This window comes from Sus scrofa, chromosome 9 (assembly GCF_000003025.6).
Source record: "Sus scrofa isolate TJ Tabasco breed Duroc chromosome 9, Sscrofa11.1, whole genome shotgun sequence".
Taxonomy (NCBI): domain Eukaryota; kingdom Metazoa; phylum Chordata; class Mammalia; order Artiodactyla; family Suidae; genus Sus; species Sus scrofa.
The window spans coordinates 86,091,171-86,109,237 of NC_010451.4; the positions used below are offsets into that span (position 1 = coordinate 86,091,171).

At 37.7% G+C, this 18,067-nt stretch overlaps 1 protein-coding gene across 1 annotated transcript in view; it reads right to left on the reverse strand.

Annotated features, from left to right (window-relative positions):
* LOC102158500 (anterior gradient protein 3) overlaps nucleotides 8,800-18,067 on the reverse strand; it is a 35,432-nt gene continuing 26,164 nt past the window's right edge. The window contains 6 exon segments of the mRNA XM_021063960.1: nucleotides 8,800-8,939; nucleotides 10,289-10,372; nucleotides 11,064-11,127; nucleotides 11,804-11,854; nucleotides 11,856-11,881; nucleotides 12,394-12,446. Coding sequence (XP_020919619.1) covers nucleotides 8,890-8,939; nucleotides 10,289-10,372; nucleotides 11,064-11,127; nucleotides 11,804-11,854; nucleotides 11,856-11,881; nucleotides 12,394-12,446 — 328 coding nt within the window. The 3' untranslated portion in view covers nucleotides 8,800-8,889.

Below are 18,067 nucleotides of genomic sequence, written 5' to 3' on the forward strand. Positions count from 1 at the left end.
GGGTGGGGGGAGAGTTTAGGACTTCAACTGATGAATTTTGGGGAACACAATTCAACCTGCCACAGCATCCTATCCTTGAAAACACTATAATATACTTTAAGAAGTAGTAGTAATCAATACTCATTGAAAATCCAATTTCTTGATTTCAAAGCTGTGGGCAGTGGATTCATTTCCTCTTTTATGAAAAGATAAATTTGTGTTCATAAAATTCATCACTGCAAATACCAGGGGAGTTACACACTTAATGGTATCCTGCTGTGGGTCCCTGCCACAATCCTGCCTTCCCCAGAGCAATAAAATGATTTATTTTGTAAGGTGTGTTTGTGTCTGAAAGAGAGAGAGAGTGAGAAACAGAGGCAGAGAAAGACAGATGTTGACTTTCAGCTCCCAAAGGCCTTTGCTTTTGCAAAAAGGATAGACTGTGTAAGAAACGATTCTTAAAAATAGGGAAAATGAGGCTTATTTTTTACTCAGTAAAGATGTTCATGAATACACAGACTGTATATTATGCATCTTTTAAAGTGCAGTTGTGTTTTAAGAAGTACTACTGTAGGAGTTTCCATTGTGGGTCAGTGGAAACAAACCCAACTAGTATCCATGAGGACCCAGGTTCAATCCCTGGCCTCACTCAGTGGTTTAAGGGTCTGGCATTGCCATGAGCTCTGATGTAGTTTGCAGATGCGGCTCAGATCTGGTGTCTGGGGTGGCTGTGGGAGTGGCTGGTAGCTGCAGCTCCGAATCAACCCCTGGCCTGGGAACTTCCATATGCCACACCTGCGGCCTCCCTAGCAAAAAAAAAAAAAAAGGTTAAGAGAAGTTACTGTATACTTCAAGCAAATCTCTAAATTTTTGTAGTATGTAATCTAATATGTTAAAAAAAGTTTGTCTGAAGCTTGGCAAAATATCTTAAGCCTAATCTAAAATTCTGAAAAGTGTTACTAAGAAAACCTTGTATACTTGTGTATTTTAGATATAATCCTACCAGCAAGAATTTCTTTAGCTCCTATAATATACTTTATTCTCTATTTCATCATGTGGATTTCCTTAATGGTGGAATGCATTCTTGTTCAAAATTCATGGGTGCTGCATCTTGTGTGGAGCCTGGCAGCCCTTCTTGAAGGCTGGGCCGTCTCTCCACCGCTCCTACATCTATGAGGATGTAGGTTCAATCCCTGGCCTCCCTCAGTGGGTTAAGGATCCAGCTTTGCCATGAACTGTGGGGTAGGTTGCAGACATGGCACGGATCCTGCGTTGCTGTGGCTGTGGTGTAGCCCAGTGTAACTGCATCTCAGTTTCGACCCCTAGCCTGGGAACTTCCATATGCCATGGGTGCAGCCCTAAAAAGCAATAAATAAATAATAAAAATAAAATTAACATTTGTGTGTTTGTTGTTTAAAGAAACAAAAGACATGACTGATCCTCCAGAAGCTTCTTGCAAAGAATTGAGTGTTAGTTGAATGTTTGATAATTTCAAAATGGATATACCCCTCTTCTGCTAATTAACTGGAGAAATTCTATTTTTTTAAATTTATTTTTTGTATTACTCAAATGAGTTTATCACATCTGTAGTTGTATAATGATCATAACAATCCAATTTCACAGGATTTCCATCCCATAGCCCAAGCACATCACCCACCCCCTAAACTGTCTCCTCTGTAGACTGTAAGTTTTTCAATGTCTGTGAGTCAGTGTCTGCTCTGCAAAGAAGTTCATTGTGTCCTTTTTTCAGATTCCACATGTAAGTGATAGGATTTGATGTTGGTGTCTCATTGTCTGACTGACTTCACTTAGCATGATAATTTCTAGGTCCACCCATATTGCTAAAAATGCCGTCATATCGTTCCTTTTAATGGCTGAATAATATTCCATTGTGTATATGTACCACATCCTCTGGATCCACTCCTCTGTCAATGGACATTTAGGTTGTTTCCATGTCTTGGCTATTGTAAATAGTGCTGCAGTGAACATTGGAGTACATGTGTCTTTGCAAGTCGTGGTTTTCTCTGGATAGATGCCCAGGAGTGGGATTGTTGGATCAAATGGTAACACTATTTTTAGTTTTCTGAGGAATCTCCATACTGCTTTCCACAGTAGTTGTACCAATTTACAATCCCACTAACAGTGTACTAGGGTTCCTTTTTCTCCGCACCCTCTCCAGCACTTATTGTTTGTAGCCTTTTGGATGATGGCCATTCTGGCTGGTGTAAGGTGGTACCTCATCATGGTTTTGATTTGCATTCCTCTAATAATGAGTGATGTTGAACATCTTTTCATGTGTTTTTTGGCCATCTGTATGTCTTCTTTGGAGAATTGTCTGTTTAGATCTTCTGCCCATTTTTTGATGGGGTTGTTTGTGTTTTTGGTATTGAGAGGTAAGAGGTGTTTATAACTTTTGGAGATTAATCCTTTGTCAGTTGATTCACTTGCAAAGATATTCTCCCATTCTGTGGGTTGTCTTTTCGTTTTGTTTAGGGTTTCCTTTGCTGTGCGGAAACTTTGAAGTTTGATTAGGTCCCATTTGTTTATTTTTGTTTTTATTGTCAATACTCTAAGAGGTGGATCTGAGAAGATGTTGCTGTCATTTATGTCAGAGAGTGTTTGGCTTATCTTTTCCTCTAAGAGTTTGATAGTGTCTGGTCTTATATCTAGGTCTTTAATCCATTTGGAGTTTATTTTTGTGTATGGTGTTAGGGAGTGTTCTCATTTCATTCTTTTCCATGTGGCAGTCCAGTTTTCCCAGCACCACTTATTGAACAAGCTGTCCTTTCTCCATTGTATATCCTTGCCTCCTTTGTCATAGATGAGTTGGCTGTAGGTGCATGGGTTGAATTCTGGGCTTTCTATCCTGTTCCACTGATCTATATTTCTGTCTTTGTGCCAGAATCATATGGTTTTGATGATTTTTGTTTGTAGTATAACCTGAAGTCAGGGAGCCTGATTCCTCCAGCTCCCTTTTTCTTTTTCTGGATGTCTTTGGCTTTTCCGGGTCTTTTGTGCTTCCAAACAAACTTTAAAATATTTTGTTCGAGTTCTGTGAAAAAATGTCCTTGGTAATTTGATAGGGATTGCATTGAATCTGTAGATGTCCATAGGTAGTATAGTCATTTTGATAATATTAACTCTTCCAATCTACAAGCATGGTATATCTTTCCATCTATTTTGTGTCATCTTTGATTTCTTTCATCAGTGTCTTATAGTTTTCAGAGCACAGGTCTTTTGTCTCTTTAGGTAGGTTTACTCCTAGGTATTTTATTCTTTTGGATGTGATAGTAAACGGGATTGCTTCCCTAATTTCTTTTTCTGCTCTTTCATTGTTAGTGTATAGCAATGCTGTCAATTTCTGTGTATTAATTTTGTATCCTGTGACTTTACCAAATTCATGGATGAGCTCTAACAATGTTCTGGTAGAGTCTTTAGGATACTCTAGGTATAGAATCATGTCATCTGCAAATAGGGATAGTTTTACTTCTTCCTTTCCAATTTGGATTCCTTTTATTTCTTTTACTTCTCTGATTGCCGTTGCTAGGACTTCCAGAACTATGTTGAAGATTGGTGGCGAGAGCGGACATTGTATTGTCCCTGATCTCAGTGGGAATTCTTCCAGCTATTCAGCATTGAGAATGATGTTCGCTGTGGGTTTGTCATATATGGCCTTTATCATGTTGAGGTAGGTTCCCGTTACGCTCACTTTCTGACAAGTTATTATCAGAAATGGGTGTGGATTTTGTCAAAGGCTTTTTCTGCATCTATTGAGAGGATCATATGGTTTTTAATCTTCAATTTGTTAATGTGGTGTATCACAGTGATGGATTTGCAGCTATTGAAGAACCCTTGCATCCCTGGGATAAATCCCACTTGATCATGATGTATAATCCTTTTAATATATTGTTGGATGTGGTTTGCTAGTATTTTGTTGAGGATTTTTGCATCGATGTTCATCAGTGAAATTGGCCTGTAGTTTTCTTTTTTTGTGGTATCTTTATCTGGGTTTGGTATCAGGGTGATGGTGGCCTCATGGAATGAGTTTGGGGGTATCCCTTCCTCTGCAATTTTTTGGGATAGTTTCAGAAGGAGAGATGTTAGCTCTTCTCTAAATGTTTGATAGAATTTGCCTGTGGAGCCATCTGATCCTGGACTTTTGTTTGTTGGAAGTTTTTTAATCACAGTTTCAATTTCAGTTCTTGTGACTTGTCCATTCATCTTTTCTATTTCATCTTGGTTTAGTCTTGGAAGATTGTACTTTTCTAAGAATTTGTCCATTTCTGTTTTATTGGCATATAGTTGCATATATTAGTCTCTTATGATCCTTTGTATTTCTGTGATGTCCCTTGTTACTTCTCCTTTTTCATTTCTAGTTTTATTGATTTGAGACCCCTCATTTTTGCTTGCCAAGGCTGGCTAGGGGTTTATCAATTTTGTGGATCTTTTCAAAGAACCAGCTTTCTTTTCTATGGTTTTCTTTGTTTCTATTTTATTGATTTTATATAACCCTAACACTAACCATAACCCTAACCCCTACCGTAGCACTAAGCCTAACAAAACCTACCCCTAAGCCTAAGCCTAAACCTACCCATAAACATAAGCCTAACACTAAGCCTAAGCCTAACCTAAGCCTAACCCTAACCCTGATCCTATCCCTAGCCCTAAGCCTAAACCTGAACTTAACCATATCCCTAAGCCTAACCCTAAGCCAAAGACTAAGACTAAGCCTAGGCCTAAACCTAACACTAAGCCTAACCCTAGACCTAAGCCTAACCCTAACACTAGAACTAATCTTAGCCATAAAATTAATCCTGACACTAACCCTAGCCCTAAGCCTAACGCAAACCCTAAGCCTAAACCTAAGTCTAACCCTAACCCTAACACTAGCCCTAAGCCTAATCCTGAACATAAACCTAGCCTAACACTAAGCCTAAACCTAGCCCTAAGCCTAAACCAATACCTAACTCTAGCTCTAACCCTAAAACTAAGCCTAACCCTAGGCCTAACATCAACATAAGCCTAACCATAGCCCTAAGCCTAACCCTGGCCCTAAGCATAACACTAACCATAACCCTAACCTAGCTCTAAGCCTAAGACTAAGCCTAACCCGAGGCCTAAGCCTAACCCTGACTCTAACCCTAACCAGTAAGCCTAACCCTAACCCTAAGCCTAAGCGTAGCCCTAACCCTAACCCAAGATCTAACCTAGGCCTAACCGTATACTTAAGCCTAACCCTAACACTAGAGCTAAGACTAACCCTGAACCTAACCCTAGCCCTAAACCTAAGCCTAACACTAGCCTAAACCTAGTGCTAAACCTAACCTGAGATTTACCCCTAAACCTAAGCCTAACCCTAGCCATAAGCCTAACCCTAAGCCTAACTCCAGACCTAAGCCTAAGCCTAACCCTAGGCTTAATCCTAAACCTAAACTTAGCCCTAACCCTAAACCTAAGAATAACCCTACGCTTAAGCCTAACCCTAACAGTAGCACTGACTAACCCTGACCCTGACCCTGACCCTAACCCTAACCCTAACACTTCACTTCACCCCTAGAAGTGAAGTGGGTCTCTTGAAGACAGCATATATATGGGTCTTGTTTTTGTATCCAGTCTATGAAAGCCAGTCTATGTCTTTTGGTTGGGGTGTTTAGTCTATTAACATTTAAGGCAATTATTGATATGTATGTTCTTATTGCCATTTGATTAATTGCTTGGGATTTGTTTTTGTTGCTCTTTTTTCTTTCCTTCTTTCTTCTTCTCTTGTTCTCTCCTCTTGTGGTTTGATGACTATCTTTAGTGTTGTATCTGAGTTGATTTTTCTTTGTTTATGTATCAATTGTAGATTTTTGGTTTACAGTTATTCTGAAGTTTTGATGTAAGAGTCTATATGTATATGAGATTGTTTTAAGTTGTTGTTCTCTTAATTGCAAGTTCAGCTCCAGTGTCCTGCATTTGTACCCACCTCTTCTCATGCTTTCTGATTTTGGTGGCATAATTGTGCATGGATGATTTCCTATCTTTACTGTATATATACCTTTACTGGTGAGCTTTGTCATTTGTAGAATTTTTGTTTCCTGTGGCTGTCTTTTCTTTTCTGCCTAGAGAAGTTCCTTTAGTATTTGTTGTAAGGCTGGTTTAGTGTTGCTGAATTCTCTCAGCTTTTGCTTATCTGTGAAGGTTTTGATTTCTCCTTCAAATCTGAATGAGAGCCTTGCTGGGTAAAGTCATCTTGGTTGGAGGTTTTTTCCTTTCATCACGTTAAGTATATCATGCCACTCCCTTCTGGTCTGCAGAGTTTCTGCTGAAAAATCTGCAGATAACCTTATTGGGGTCTCTTGTATGTTATTTGTTTCTTTTCCCTAGCTGCTTTCAAGGTTTTCTCTTTGTCTTTAATTTTGGTCAGTTTCATTAATATGTGTCTTGGTGTGTTCCTCCTTGGGTTTATTTTATATGGTACTCATTGTGCCTCCTGGATTTGAGTGAGTGGTTCCTTTCCCATGTGAGGGAAGCTTTCGGCCATTATCTCTTGGAATATTTTTTCTGTCCCCTTCTCTCTCTCTTCTTCTTCTGGCACCCCTATAATAAGGATGTTGGTGTGTTTAATGTTGTCCCAGAGTTCTCAGAGACTCTCTTCATTTGTTTTCAATCTTTTTTCTTTTCTGTTCTGCATCCGTAATTTCCACTAATCTGTCCTCCACCTCACTTATTTGTTCTTCTGCCTCCCGTATTCTGCTGTTGGCTGCTTCTAGTGAGTTTTTTATTTCAGTTACTGTATTTTGCATCTCTTCTTGTTTAAGTTGTATATCTTGTATCTCTTTGCTCAGTGTTTCCTGTAAGTTATCCATCTTTGCCTCCAGTTTATTTCCAATGTCTTGCATCATCTTCCACATCAACAGTCTAAAGTCTTTTTCCAGGAGTCTGAGAATCTCCTCCTCGCTTAGCTGATTTTCTGGGGTTTTTCCTTTCTCCCTCATCTGAGTTATAGTTCTCTGTCTTTTCATTTTTATAGGTTTTTGGTGTGGTGACCTTTTTCCAGAAAATAGAGTTGTAGCCCCTCTTACTTCTGGTGTCTGCCCCCCTTGTGGCTGAAGTCAGTATGGGGGGCTTGCTGTAGGCTTCCTGATGGGAGGGACTGATGCCTGCCCACTGGTAGGTGGAGCCGATTTTAATCCCTCTGGTGGGTGGGGCTCAGTCTCCGGATGGGATTAGAGGCAGCTGTGTGCCTGAGGGGTCTTTAGGTAGCCTGTTTACTGAGGGACAGGGCTGTGATCCCACCTGGCTTGTTGTTTGCCCTGGGGCTTCTCAGCAGCTGACTGACAGGTGGGGCCATATTTTCCCAAAATGGCCATCTCCAGAGAAAGGCACGGTTGCTGAATATTCCCAAGAGCTTTGCTTTCAATGTCCTTCCCTCACAACAAGCCACATTCACCCCTGTTTTCCCAGGATGTCCTCCAAGAACTGCAGTCAGATTTGACCCAGGTTCCTATGGAGACTTAGCTTTGCCCTAGGATCCAGTGCATGTGAAAGTCTGTGTGTGCCTTTTAAGAATGGGGTCTCTGTTTCCCCCAGTCCCATGGAGCTCCTGCACACAAGCCCATTGACCTTCAATGCCAGATGCTCCAGGGGCTCTTTCTCCCTGTGCCAGATCCCCACAAGTGAGAGTTTGATGTGGGGCTCAGAACTCTCACTCCTGTAGGTGAGTCTCTGTGAACCAGTTAGTTTCCAGTCTATGGGGCTTCCCACCCAGGAGGTATGGGGTTGTTTATATCACGAAATTGCCCCTCCTACCTCTTGATGTGGCCTCCTCTTTTTCTTCTGGAGTAGGATATCTTTTTTTTTTAGGTTTCCGGTCCATCTGGGTGAAGAATGCTCAGACTTTAGTTGTGAATTTTGTTGTTTTTAGGAGAGAAGTTGAGCTCCAGTCCTTCTATTCTGCCATCTTAATCCCATCTCTCCTAATTAACTGGAGAAATTCTTGAATATTCTGGAGGCAGTTACATTCTTGTAAACTTATTAATAGTGTTAAGTATCCACCCAAGAATTAAATTAAGCAAAACATATTTAAAGTTTTATAATGTATTTTAATCTATTGTAATTAGTGTTTTAATGTCTGTTTTAAAGTTGAAATAAAAAGAAGTAAATAGTTAACTCTAAAAGTTAGGCTGCTCATAGTTCAAATAACAAGTGATCAGAGATGCATCCATTTGCTTTGGCAACATGTAGATCATGTATGACCTAACTTGTAGGTTCCATACAGAGGAGGGGGCAGAGTTAAGATTGTGTGGAATGAATGATAGAGAGGAAAATAGAAACAACCAGTGTAGGTCTTCTTGTATCAACTATAATTATCAATTCATGACAAACTTTCCTTACTGCCCATGCAGGCAGAAATCAAACTACTACATTGTCATGTGCATGTTTTGACATTTATTGAAATATCACCATACCTCCGTAAGACTATTGCAAACATGTTAAAAATCTAAATGGTAATGTTACAAAAGCCATATATCTGCCTTTTGAATATTAGTCATTTAACTAGAAGTGTTTCTTTGTGACATTCAAGATCTTTTTTTTTTTTTTTTTGTCTTTTTTTGTCTTTTGGTCTGTTGTTGTTGTTGATGTTGTTGTTGCTGTTGTTGCTATTTCTTGGGCCGCTCCCGCGGCATATGGAGGTTCCCAGGCTAGGGGTTGAATTGGAGCTGTAGCCACCGGCCTACGCCAGAGCCACAGCAACGGGGGATCCGAGCCGCGTCTGCAACCTACACCACAGCTCACGGCAACACCGGATCGTTAACCCACTGAGCAAGGGCAGGGACCGAACCCGCAACGTCATGGTTCCTAGTCGGATTCGTTAACCACTGCGCCACGACGGGAACTCCGACATTCAAGATCTTAAGAGGTACTCCATTATAACTTGGATTGAGTAAGTTTTAATGCTTTCTTCATGTTTTCTATCCCTGTAACAAAAAGTAAATTATGTTATTCTATTAGTAAATAAGAGTGTAAAATGTTATAGTCAATTAGCCTCTGAATCTACAATTGGCCTATTTAAATTAACAGCTATAAAGATGGGGATTTATCTGCAATGTTAAAGAATATTATACTAACAGTGTACAGGTAAATTTAGGGATTATATCATTCAGAACTTGTTGACCAACTTTCTTTGATGTTAAACAATTTTATCAAAGAGGTTTTGAGGGAATATCTGTTTTGTTAACTGATTATTTTGCATCAGTATTTCTGTATCTGATAGGTATAATTATCTTATTAAGCTTCATTCATAGTGAACGTTGTAAAAATTAAAGTCCAAAGTCAGACTCTGTATCTCCTTGCCTATAGGCATTTGAGGAAGAGAAAAAGATTAAATTCTTATCATTTTGAGCAGATCACATAGGCTCTTTGATACCAGAAGAGAGGACTGGATAGCTTTCTTTCTTTCTTTCTTTTTTTTACTTAAAAAAAATTAAAGTATAGCTGATTTACGATGTGCTAATTTCTGCTGTATAGCAAAGTGACCCAGACATATATATACACACACACACACATTCTTTTTTTCATATCATCTGCCATCATGTTCTGTTCCAAGAGACTAGACACAGTTCCCTGTGCTATACAATAGGACCTCATTGCCCATTCATTTTAAATGTAATGGGCTGCATCTACTAACCCCAAACTCCCAGTCCAACCCCCCTCCCTCTCCCTCCTCCTTGGCAACCACAAGTCTGTTCTTATCTGTGAGTCTGTTTCTTTTCTGTAGATAGGTTCATTTGTGCCATATTTTAGATTCCACATATAAGTGATAACATATGGTATTTGTCTTTCTCTTTTTGACTTAACCTCAGTTAGTGTGAGACTCTTTAGTTGCATCCATGTTGCTACAAATGCCATGATTTCATTCTTTTTCATGGCTGAGTAGTAGTCCATTGTATATATGTACCATATCTTCTTAATTCATTCATCTATCAATGAACAGTGAGGTTGTTTCCATGTCTTGGCTATTGTGAATATGGACTGGTTTTCTTAAGGTTTAATTTTAATGTGTACTCTATTCTTTTTGTTAGTCTTAATATTTAGTAATCATAAAAATCATTAGACATCCCTATTAGATTCTGAAGTACCTCAGAAATTCTGATTTTGGTGAGAGCTAAGAGTCTTCATTTTAACCAATACCACCACTCCTAACCCCAGTGATGATTATGCGTAGGTAGCACTCTTTGTGGGGAAGCACTGATAGAGGGCAGCACTGGCCCCTCTAAAAGTCATGTGTTACTAGTATCACTGTTCAAGATAATTGGTGAGTACTTACACAGTGGCAAATCCTGAGGTTCATATGTATACAGTCTGTTGGAATATCTTCCAGTTATATCATCTCTGACTGTTAAAGAAGGATCTGCCAAGGAAAAAGTGAGTTATATATTATTTAAAACATTCTGAAAATCATTCTTTCCTCTTAATCTAAAACAAATGTTAAGCAAATTTACAAGCAAAATCAGTTTTCATACATGGTAATTCATGATGAGTTAATCTGATTTCTCATTTTGGTATGTCATAGCTCTCTGTCAACATAGCTTAGAGAACTATGAGGAAAGTACACTGGGGAGTGCCCATCATGGCACAGCGGAAATGAATCCAACTAGGAACCATGAGGTTGCGGTTCGATCCCTGGTCTTGCTCAGTGGGTTAAGAATCTGGTGTTGCCATGAGCTGTGCTGTAGGTCACAGTTGCGGCTCAGATCTGGTGTGGCTGTGGCACTGGCTGGCGGCTGTAACTCTGATTGGACCCCTAGCTTGGGAACCTCCATATGCTGCAGACGTGGCCGTAAAAAGCACCCCCCCCCCCCAAGAGTACTTTGGGATATTGATTAAATAGCATCAGGTAGTTTAAAAAATAAAAATTTTAATATTTATAATTTGCAAATTATAGATACAGTGAATTTGTTGAACTAGTCAGAGCTGTTATTGACTAGGTTACTAATGACTTCCCTTTAAAAGGTATAGTATTTGAACTAGCATTTAAAAGTAAATAAAAGCAAGAAGGCTGCTGATTTTGTAAATCTGATGTAAGGAGATTACACAATTACCCACAAACATGATTCTAGGCACATACTGTCCATCAGGTGATAAGTTCTTATCAGTGGTCTCATGCTATCAAAAGAAAAAAAAATAAATGTTATTGGATTGGACTTTTAACAGTTGATTTTATTTATTTATTTATTTAATTTATTTATTGTCTTTTTGCCATTTCTTGGGCCGCTTCTGCGGCATATGGAGGTTCCCAGGCTAGGGGTCTAATCGGAGCTGTAGCCACCGGCCTACGCCAGAGCCACAGCAAGGCGGGATCTGAGCCGTATCCGCAACCTACACCACAGCTCACGACAACACCAGATCCTTAACCCACTGAGCAAGGCCAGGGATCGAACCTGCAACCTCATGGTTCCATAGTCAGATTCGTTAACCACTGCGCCACGATGGGAACTCCTAACAGTTGATTTTAAAAATACTTTTGTAAATTGTATATTTTGGCCTCTTACAATTCTATATAACATTCTATATACACTAATACTTTATAGCTCTTTTTGTCTTAAAAAGACAAAATAGATTCCTTTTTTTTTTCTATTGAATTGTGATATTAAAAAAAAGCATTGTAAGGAGTTCTTGCACTGTGTATTAAGAATTTGGCATTGCCATAGCTGTGGTGTAGGTCGTAGCTGCAGCTTGGATTCAATCCATGGCCTGGGAACTTCCATTTGGCCTTGGAACTTCTATATGCCCTGGATATGGCCAAAAGGGGTGAAAAAAGAGCATTGTAGAAGTCACGTACCATGGGATTCAGCATGATGAAATTATTCTGAGCCATTGTTTGTATTTTTTTTATTTTGGGCAAACCCTTTTTTAAATGCTGTCAGGGAAAACATAACAGCAGTTAGTTTTAAGGACCAAGACACTGTCAATATAATATGGCAAAATTAAGCTAGTATTTAATATTTGTTTGTATCTATAACTTGAATGATAATAGATCATCGACCAGTTGCCATTTTGTCTCTGGTTGGAAAGCAATGAGGCACAGAATCTATCCCAGAAGGCATCAATAGATAGTCACATTGATGAAGCCACTGGCTTTATACTTTCATGCAATTCATTGACTCATTGGTTAAAACAACATCTTTCATCAGGTTTTCCTGTTATTTTAGGGGGGTAGGGGAGAAAGAGAGATATGAAATTCTAGTCTTTATGAAAGAAAATATGAAATTGTAGTCTCTAAGCACCTTAGTAAAATGATGGTATTCTAGCAGTTAGTTATCTTTTTTCTTTTTCAAATAGGTTTTTTTTGAGTGGCTACTTAACAGTTTGTAACTATGTCATTTTCTACTTCATATTAGAGATACAATAAGATCTCGGGGCAAAAATTACCTTGGCAGTATTGACAATCCTCCAAGTGATGAATAACCATCAATGGCTTGTTACTAAACAGAAAGAGTGTAGAATTAAACCCAGTGATTCACTTTGAGTCTAAATGTCCAGTGAAATTAGACATAAGCTTTTCATACTTCCAACAGGACATAGTAAAACTCTCAGACTGACAAACCTCAGCACTGCAGTTGTGGTAGTGTTAAACATGGCCCTAGAACTGAAGCATCAGCTTCACCAGAAATATAACTCATTAGAAATAGGAATTCTGGAGTTCCCGTCGTGGCTCAGTGGTTAATGAATCTGACTAGGAACCATGAGGTTGTGGGTTTGATCCCTGGCCTTGCTCAGCGGGTTAAGGACCCGGTGTTGCCATGAGCTGTGGAGTAGGTCTCAGACGTGGCTTGGATTAGGCGTTGCTGTGGCTGTGGCTTAGCTGGCAGCTATAGCTCCAATTAGACCCCTAGCTGGGAACCTCCATATGCTGCAAGTGTGGCCCTAGAGAAGGCAAAAAAGACAAAAAAAAAAAAAAAAAAAAAAAAAGAAATATGAATTCTCAGATTCTTTCCTGGACTCACTCAAGAGAACATTTGGTGGTAAGGTCCAGAATCCATAGCTTAACAAGCTTACCAGGTCATTCTTATGTATAATGTGATTCAGTTAGAAAAATGAAGGTGAAAGAATCTTACGAACAAGATAATCATTTCAAATACGTACATGTTAGAAAATTTTAGGAGAGTCAAAAAGTTTTTACTTAGGTGTTTTGGTTTGTTTTTGGTTTTTAAAGAAAGGCTGTTGGTGTTTGGCTTTTTTTACATCCTTTCATTCTTGTTACAACTCATAATATACAAAGAATCTCAGTCAGAGTTCCCTTCCTATGTGTTTTTCAGTGTCATTTTGATTTTAATTCTGAAAAAAAGTCATTAGGGTAGCTAACTGACTTCCCTGCTCTTTAGGATAAGAAAAAAAATTAGAGTGTTAACTATAGGGAAAGATAAAATAATTATGATTTGGATATTTAAGAGGTTTTAAAAAATGTTCCTTTAATTTTGAGAGGATGCTGGTGCAAAAAGAGATAGGTTAATGTGCACATATTAAACATAAATCTTTTAAAAATCAACAGAAATAATCATATGAAGTCCTTGTTATTGAATAATTCTGTTTTTTTAACTTTAGTCTTAATTCTAAACTTTGTTATTTAACACTTCTGTTAATTTCATTTAATCCTTGAACTTAGAATGCAAGTTATTTTTAAGAATAAATTGTACAATTTATCTAAAAAAATTTATAACATAGAAAGCTAATATTTGCCAACAACTCTACATTTGCTGGCGAAAAAACAGACTAGATACCTGATGAATGAAATGTTATTATTACCTCTTTTAGGTATTACCTCTTTTACTAGAAAAATAAGTCTAAAAATATTTATTAACACTTTTTTAGAGACACATAAAGAACTTAGACCTCCTAAGCATCAAGTAGCAATCTTTCTACTACATAATTCTTTCCCTGATTGCACTTAGGTGGAACTGAACTGCTACCATTTCTTCCTCTCACAACAGCTGGAAACAAGGAAAGCTATGTGTAGGGAAAGACATTGACGTAACTCTTGGAAAACTAATTTCAGCATCAGATTTCTGACCAACTGGAGTCCAAGGAAAAATGTATCAAGACCATAAAAAATACTCAGTCTCAACAGTTCAGCCCTGAATGGGTTGTTAAGACATTCAAACCAAGACAGTATTCCATTTCAGGAAAAGCAAGAAATGTTTCTATTTCTGGCAGCCACTGAAGTAGGGAAGCCTGAAAACGGGCTCAGAAGCTTTTTAAGCAAAGAGACAGATAGTAAATATTGAAGGTTTTGCAGACCATGTGGTTTTGTGGACAGCTGCTTACCTCTGCTATTACTGCACGAAAGCAGCCATGGATGTAGGCCAACAAAGTGAGGGTGGCTGTGTTAGAGTGAAACTTAACTTAAAACGTGGAATTTAAATTTCAAGTAACTTTCGCGTGTCATAAAAGTCTTTTGATTAAAAATATTTTTAATATAAAAATCATCCTTAGCTGCAGACCAAATAAAAACAGGGGGTCCCTGGTCTAAAATCTCATGAACTAGCATATCAGATTGTGATAAGCTCAAGTTGAGATAAAGAGTTAAAAATTTGGGCGACACATACTTCTGAGATGCTCTAAAACCAGAGCCCGCCAAGCCTAGCTGCTCATCAGTATCATAACTGCATGTTTGTACCCTTTGAGCACATTTACCCATTTCCATACTTCGCAATCCCAATCCCTGGAAGCCACCAATCTCTTCTCCATTTCTGTGAGAATTCTCTTTTAAAATTCTATGTATTTTTTGTGGAAAATAAATACTCAGATGGAAAATAAATACTCAGATGGTTAAAAATTTAAAAGTTAAAAAAGTGAAAATTCCTCCTCCCATCCTGCCTTCCAGAAGTAAGCCGGATTACCATGTCTTAAGTTTCCTTTCAGAGGTTTTCAGGTCATACGACAAAATATGCATGTGCGTGTGTATGTGCTTGTATGTATACCTATGTAAATGTATATGTTTATGACTGTGAATTATATATGTTCATATGTATGTGCACATGCATGTATTCCTTTCTTTATTAAAAATATAAATACCAACACACCATACACACGTATTCGTATTTTGCTCTTTAAGCGTAATGATGTATCTTGGATATTATCCCCTTGTGCTTTTGAATAATATTCCATTATATGAATCATCTTTATCAGTCTACCTAAAATATTTAAATTGTTTTCAACGTTTTATGTTTAGATTGTTTTCAGACATTTAAAAATACTGCTTTGGTGAACATGAGGTTATTTACATATAATTTTGCACATGGGTGGGTATATTTGTAAATAAATTGCCACAAGTAGAATTTCTGGGTTAGAGTATGTGCATTTATAGTTTTGATGTACTGTCTATACTTTCCATAGAAGATGTACCAATTTATATTCTCTCTGGTAATGTGAGAGGTAACTGTTTACTCTTACTAAAACTGGTTATTAAGCTTTTAATTCTCTTATCTAATAGGTGAAAGAGGGAAGTTAATGTGGTTTTACTTTCTTATATGATCCAGCAACTCTACTTCTGGGTTTATAGCCAAAGGAAATGAAATTACTATCTCACTGTCTCGAAGAGACATCTGTACCCCCATGTTCGCTGCAGCATTACTCATAAGAGTCAAGACATGGAAACAACCTTGGTGGCTATCAGTATAGTTGTGATAACATGAATGAACTTTGAGCAGATTATGCTAAGAAAAATAAGTCAGAGATGAGTACTACGTGATCTCACTTGTGGTATCTGGAATCTAAAAGAAAGTAGAATCTGAACCCTTAGAAATGTACAATAGACTGGTGGCTTCAGGGTTGGGGGTGAGAGGTGGGGAAAATGGGTGTAGTTTCTCAAAGGGCCCATACTTCCAGTTAAAAGGATGGGTGAGCCCTGGGAAAGAACTTACTTACATGTGTGTGTGTATGTGTGTGTGTGTGTATAAATATAAAATGTATATATATATATATATGTATTATATATATAATACATATATAAAATGTATTATATATATAAAATGTATATATATATATATATATAAATGTATTATATATATAATACATATATAAAATGTATTATTATTATTTTTTAGGGCAGCACCCTCAGCATATGTAAGTTCTCAGGCTAGGGGTCAAGTCGGAGCTGCATCTGCTGGCTTATGCCACAGCCACAGCAACGTGGGATCTGAGCTGCATCTGCAACCTATACCACAGCTGATGGCAACGATGGATCCTTAATCCACTGAGTGAGGCCAGGGATTGAATCTGCATCCTCATGGATACTAGTTGGATTCACTTCCACTGAGCCACGATGGGAACTCAAATCCCGGGAAGTGAATGATGCCTAGAGCTGACAATACTGTAAGGTGTACTTGAGTGTTGCTAAGACAGTATATCTGAAAAGTTCTCACCACACGCACATACAAACATTAAGTATGAGAGGGGTTAATTAACCTTGTTGTGGTAATCATTCTGCAATATATACATATATCAAATCATCATATTGTATACTTTAAACTTGTACAATGTTATATGTCAATTATATCTCAGTAAAGCTGTAAAAAATAGTCCATTTTACTCATACATTAGGTTACTAATTTTTTTATTCTGTAAACTATCTTTCATATCTTAGGTTCATTTTTTTTCCATTGACTTGTTGACCTTTTTCTTATTAGTTTATATGAGTACTTTTCATGTTAGAGAAATTCACTCTTGTAATACGTATTATAGTTTTATATTTGTTTTGTATTTTTTAATCTTTTTCCTTTCCTTATGATAAGTTTTTGGTTATGCAGAAATTCATACCATCAAAAATGTTAGTCATTTATTTTAGGGTTTTTCTTTCTTCTTTTCACTGCTTTGCTTTACTTTGGCCATACTCAAGCCTAAAGGAAGACGAGGGTGAGGCAAGAGTAGCATCTAGGGCACAAAAATTAAGTGCTTTGTTCTCACATCCTAGACATCACTCATGCCTTACCCAAATGTCAGCCTTCCCTTACTCAGAGAATTTAAAAATATACCATTTTGCAATAGGATCATTTACTACCTTAATTGGTTCATCCTTATAATTAATTTTTGTAATTTGTTTGATATAAAATGTGAGGTGTAGATCAAAGTTTATTTTTCAATAATGGCTTTTAAAGTCTAACAATAATTATTTTATATTTCTATCTGCCTTACTCCTGATTTAAAAGGCCACTTTATCATGTAAACAGTTTCTGTAGTAGTCAATTTTATTTCTGTACTCTCCATTCTATTCAGTTTATTTACCAGTAACATATTGCTGTATTACAGGTTTAGTAAAATTGGTTAAGTCCCCACTGATGTCTTTTCAGAATGTTCCTAACTATTTAGGTCTCTGTTTCCATTTCAATATCAGTGATTGTCTTAAAATTTTAAGTATAGAGAGAATTGACAGTTTTACAATATTGAGTCTTGCTATCTACAAGTACGATATCCCTTCTCATAGGTTTGTCATTTTTTTCCTCAGTGGTACATTTAATTCATGTGGATTTTGTGCATATTCTGTCAAGTTTTTCCTGGGATATTTAACCTCCTTTTTTTTTTTTTTTTCCTTTTTTTTTCAGGGCCATATCTGAGGCATTTGGAAGTTCCTAGGCTAGGGGTCAAATCGGAGCGGGAGTCAAATTAGAGCTGAAGCTGCCAGCCTACCCTACAGCCACAGCAATGCCAGATTGAGCTGTGTCTGCAACCTACACCACAGCTCATGGCAACGCTGGATCCTAAACCCACTGAGCAAGGCCAGGGATCAAGACCTCATGGATACTAGTTGGATTTGTTTCCCCTGCAGCACAGTGGGAACTCCTAGTTAGTTAATCTTTATCACTGCTATTTTATATAGGATATTTTATAAGTTTCTTTAACTATTTTAATTTTTTAATATAGAAGTGCTGTTGATTTGTAGGTATTAATTTAGTTTCATAATTTAACTGTATCTTCATACTTCTGAATAATTTGAGCTGATTCTCAAGTCTTTCCCTTGCACAGTTGTCATCTGCAGATGAAGGTTCTTTCATCCTCTCCTTTCCAAGTTTTTCTCAAGTATTTGCATTGATTAGTATCTTTAGAACAA